A 1,590-nucleotide genomic window follows, 5' to 3' on the forward strand; every position below is an offset into this window, starting at 1 on the left:
TGGGCGGGGCTACGCGCTGGGGGCGGGGCCAGGCACCTGTTGGCGCAGCAGGTCGTTGTCCATCTGCAGGCGCTCCGCCTCCTTGAAGGTTTCCTGCAGGCGCTGGTTGCTCTGCCGCAGCTCCCGCACGTAATCGCACGCCTTCGACAGGATCCCGCCTTTGCTCTGGGGGGGTGTGGGGGGGGGGGGGGATGCTCAGTGCGGGGTTTTTTTTGGGACGCCACGTAACCGAGCTCCCCAGGAACCCCCAACCCCTCCAGGAGCCCCCGGCCTCTCCTCCTAGGAGCCCCAAGGAACAACCACGGACCCAAGAGACCGCCCCTGGTACCCCCAGTACCCCTCACAGGGCTACAGAGCGCGCCCGAGGGCCTCTGCAAAGGAACTGGGGACGCCAAACCCCTCAGGAATTCCAAGCTCCAATCCCAGCAGCTCAAACCCTTCTCCAGGAGCCTCTGGGACCCCAAACACAACTGCCGGGGACCCCAAATACCCCCCAAGACCCCAAAGAGCCCCCTGAGGACCCCCCAAAGCCACCCAGGGACCCGAAAGACCCCAGGAACACCAAGTCCCATCTCTAGGGACCTTCCAGGACTCCCGAATTCCCTCCCAGGAGCCCCAGCCATCTCCACTCCTACAGACCCCAAAATGCACCCGGGGACCGAAGCCCCCCCCGGACCCCCCCTCTCTCACCGCCCCCGTCTTGCTGTTGTCGGCGTTGCAGTCGGGGATGATCTTGGAGAGCTGCACGATCCAGTTGTTGATCTTATCCCTCCTGCGCCGTTCCACTGCGAGGAGAGGGGAGGGGGGGGGGGACAGGGGGGGGTCCCCCCCAAAGGCCCAGAGCCCCCCCCCCCCCCAGCCGCCCCATTTCCTGCGAGACTCCAACTCCCACGATGCACCGGGGCGACGCCTGCACGGCCGCCCTCCCAGCATGCACCGCTGCGCTGCTGAACTACATTTCCCAGCACGCCTTGCGGCGCGGCTCCTTTCCCAGCCTGGTTGGGGGGCTGCCCCCTATGGGGCGGGGGAAAACACACGGGAGCGGGACGGACACGCGTGGTGGCACGGAGAGAACACGCAGGGGCAGGGACGGGGCCGCGGGGAGCGACGCGTGGGGACAGGGAAGGGGATGGGACCGTGGGGGAGTCACGTGGGGAAGGGGATGGGGATGGGGCCGTGGGGGGGGACGCGTGGGGACACGTGGGGATGGGTGGGGGGCACGGTGGCCGCGCTCACCCTCGTTGTGCTGCGCCCGACGCCGCTCGTCCCGCGGCACCCGCGTGCCGTCCACCTTCCTGCGGGGACACGGGGGGGGGGGGGGGGGGTGTCACGACGCGCAGCGCCGCATCGCACGACGTCGTATCGCGACGGGTGACGCCGCGCTGGGACCGCGCCCTCTCGTGGAGGGAGCGAGGTCACGTCGCGACACGGACGCGTTACGTCACGTGATGCGCCGCGCCACGTGACCCCGTACGGCGCCAGGTCGCGCCGCGCGCACTCACGGGGAGTAGGGGTGCCCGCGGGGGGCGATGCTGCGCTGCGTCCCCGTCTGCAGCACGTCCTGGGGGGTCATCATCACGTAGAACTGCC

General features: G+C 69.5%; 1 protein-coding gene across 1 annotated transcript; it reads right to left on the reverse strand.

Annotated features, from left to right (window-relative positions):
• Positions 1–7: 7 nt before the first annotated feature.
• Positions 8–1,584, reverse strand: LOC110391772 (upstream stimulatory factor 2-like). Its single transcript, XM_021383715.1, has 4 exons — positions 1,503–1,584; positions 1,237–1,295; positions 691–785; positions 8–165 (listed from the first exon to the last, which is right to left on the reverse strand). The coding sequence occupies exons 1-4, from the start codon at positions 1,574–1,576 to the stop codon at positions 10–12; spliced, it is 384 nt and encodes a 127-aa protein (XP_021239390.1). The 5' UTR covers positions 1,577–1,584; the 3' UTR covers positions 8–9.
• Positions 1,585–1,590: the final 6 nt, after the last annotated feature.

This window comes from Numida meleagris, unplaced genomic scaffold (genome assembly GCF_002078875.1).
Source record: "Numida meleagris isolate 19003 breed g44 Domestic line unplaced genomic scaffold, NumMel1.0 unplaced_Scaffold501, whole genome shotgun sequence".
NCBI classification, from domain to species: Eukaryota; Metazoa; Chordata; class Aves; order Galliformes; family Numididae; genus Numida; species Numida meleagris.

Bases quoted from the DNA above. Each gene is read 5' to 3' on its own strand.
- LOC110391772 (XM_021383715.1), bottom strand. From the start codon at position 1,576: ATGATGACCCCCCAGGACGTGCTGCAGACGGGGACGCAGCGCAGCATC. The intron at 1,296-1,502 runs GTGAGTGCGCGC...GTGTCCCCGCAG, and splicing joins CGCGGGCACCCCTACTCCCC to GAAGGTGGACGGCACGCGGG. The intron at 166-690 runs GTGAGAGAGGGG...ACACCCCCCCAG, and splicing joins ACAACAGCAAGACGGGGGCG to AGCAAAGGCGGGATCCTGTC.